General features: G+C 50.6%; 1 protein-coding gene across 1 annotated transcript in view; it reads right to left on the bottom strand.

Annotated features, from left to right (window-relative positions):
* LOC127003903 (neuroligin-3-like) overlaps window positions 1-2500 on the bottom strand; it is a 103943-nt gene that overhangs the window by 28334 nt on the left and 73109 nt on the right. Inside the window, exons 2-3 of the mRNA XM_050871011.1 lie at window positions 1848-2045; window positions 318-511 (exon numbers count right to left, since the gene is read on the bottom strand). Of these exons, the coding sequence (XP_050726968.1) occupies window positions 318-511; window positions 1848-1986 (333 nt within the window). The 5' untranslated portion in view covers window positions 1987-2045. The remainder of the gene's footprint in view (window positions 1-317; window positions 512-1847; window positions 2046-2500) is intronic.

The following is a 2500-nucleotide window of genomic DNA, read 5'->3' as shown; positions in this document are numbered from 1 at the left end:
GTCACCATGGTGAAAGCAACAACAACTCCCACAAGGTAGAGGGACTATTAGATCCTTGAGATGATGAAGGGGTATGAATTGCTTGCCTGTCAGTAAGTTAATTAGTCTCTTTGTGTGTGTGTGTGTGTGTGTGTGTGTGTGTGCGTGTAATTCACCACGGCCTGATCACGAGTTGGACTCGTAATCGCCAGCAGGTACCCTCCCGACATGAGCAAGTGTTCTTTTATAGTCGATCTGTGTGTGTGTGTGTGTGTGTGTGTGTGTGTGTGTGTGTGTGTGTGTGTGTGTCTGTGCCTGGTTCATGGTCCACCACGCACCTGAAGGATCTGCTCGAAGGGTTTGTCCCTGAGGCAGTGCAGCAGCGCCTCGTAGTGGCGGTACAGGTCCTCAGGTACACTGCATCCAAGCTGGCGGGCGGCCTGCACGGCGTAGTAAACCGGCTCCTGTACAGACGCCCAGGGACTCAGGGCCGAGCCGGACATGAGGATGGCTCTCTTGAAGAGCCCCGCGCCTGTGAAAACATAGGTGAGGCACCTGAGGGCGGAGGAGAGAGGTTGTGAGACCGAAACACGCTCTGATCCACCGGCGTGAATGAAATATGCATGTAAAGTGGAACAAAGCAGTGCGGACCAGGAGTAACCACTGCTCTACAAGCAAACCAAGTCCAAACACACACATACACACACACACACACACACACACACACACACACACACACACACACACACACACACACACACACACACACACACACACACACACACAGAAAAGCAGATAAAGCTCCAAAATACACCGGCATCCCTCACCATTATCAGCTTCACCGGGCCTCGAGTGGCCACAAAGTACAGATACCTTAACTGGAGTCCCTTTTCTTTTCCTTTCACACTCTTCTACATCCTCCCTTTCTTCCTCCTCTTCCTCCTCTTTTTCCTTCTCCTTCTCCTCCTCTTCCTCCACCTTTTATTTTTCGTCTCCATGCTCGCCCCTTCGAGCTGTACATTCTTCCTTCTCGTTATGTTCCTAATTTTCATCCTCGTTTCCTCTCTTCCCCTTCCTTTCTTCCTTCAGCTCATACTTCTCACTCGCCCTTTTCCCGGGGTCCCACTCTCCCCTGATTCATATTTCCATTTTCCTCTTCAGATTCACCTTCCTGTTTCCCCGCTTCCTCCTTAACCTGCACACTAAACTGTCCCCTTGTAATGGCAATACCTGGTTACCTGTATCCGCTGCTTTATGATTGCTGTTGTGGTGGTTTGTCAATATCTGAGCACCATGGATTGCAACGAAAATATTTATCCGTGTACATTATGCCTAATAGTATACAAGCAAGTGCATTTTTTTCTCTTTCCATTCGTCATTTAGTATACTTCGCATTAAATACACACATGCCATCTGTCTGCTTCTTATGTCTACTCACATGCTCTCCTGAAGACCACCTATCAACCCGGACTCTATATTCTCTCTCTAAAGAAAGGTTCAAAGATGAGCTCCGGGGGACAGCATGAGCCAATCTAGACGGCGCCATTATAAAACACTTCGCTGCGCCACAACGAGCTGGGGCCGACCATCAGACACCACCGAGGAGGCCTACCGGCGCCATAGTCCGAAACGTAAAAAAAAAAAAAAAAAAATCCTTGACTCCATCTCAAGCCACTACACCTTTCCTTCCGCTCCCCCACCGTGTTCCGTTCCTCACTTCTCTTCACAATGGTGACCAGTCCGACTTCCTACCTTCTTGCAGGCTACAGGAATAGAAATAAAAAGTCCGGAATGACACAAGTCTGGAAGTTTACAGCGGAAGCAGCGGCTCTGGGGAACACTGGCGGCGGCAAGGTGGGCTGACTCACCTGCCGCGGCAGGGGAAATGACCAGGAAGTTGAGGCACGCCGCCCCCGTGCCGTGCCCCATCACCGTCACGTGGCCAGGGTCTCCACCGAAGCGCACAATGTTCTCTTGTACCCAGTGTAGGGCCGCCAACTGGTCCATGAGCCCGTAGTTGGCCACCGTGGCACGTCCGACAGGGTCCACATTGGGGTTGAAGAATCCTGGAAGGGAAGAAAGAACGGTGAAGGCCGTTGGGCGTGGAGAAGAGGTGTTGGTGTGTGTGGTTGTGGTATTTGTAATGCTGGTGAATGATTGTTGGTAGTTGGTGTTGTGGTGATTATGATGTGAATGGAAATATTTGTGTTTGTACATAGTAAAGAACATTAATGGCAGCGAGAGTGGTGGTGGTCCATGGGAGTGGGAGTGGTTGCGGTGGTCGAGATAGGGATAGTGTTAGCGATCATGTCAAGGGTGGTGGGTGGTGGTGGTGGTGTTGTGGCTGGGGTTGGTGGTGGTTGTGGTGGTAAGGCTAACTTCGTGCACATAGATATGAGTGTGGTTGCGAGTGGGGTGAGAAGGATGGTGTTTGTGTTGGTAGTGATAATAGGTTGTTCATGGTGTTGGTGGTGGCTGTGGTGGCGCTTTTGTTGTTGCTGCTGCTGTTGTTGGTTGTTGC

This window comes from Eriocheir sinensis, chromosome 3, assembly GCF_024679095.1.
Source record: "Eriocheir sinensis breed Jianghai 21 chromosome 3, ASM2467909v1, whole genome shotgun sequence".
NCBI lineage: Eukaryota > Metazoa > Arthropoda > Malacostraca > Decapoda > Varunidae > Eriocheir > Eriocheir sinensis.
This window is presented reverse-complemented; position numbering and strand designations above follow the sequence as displayed.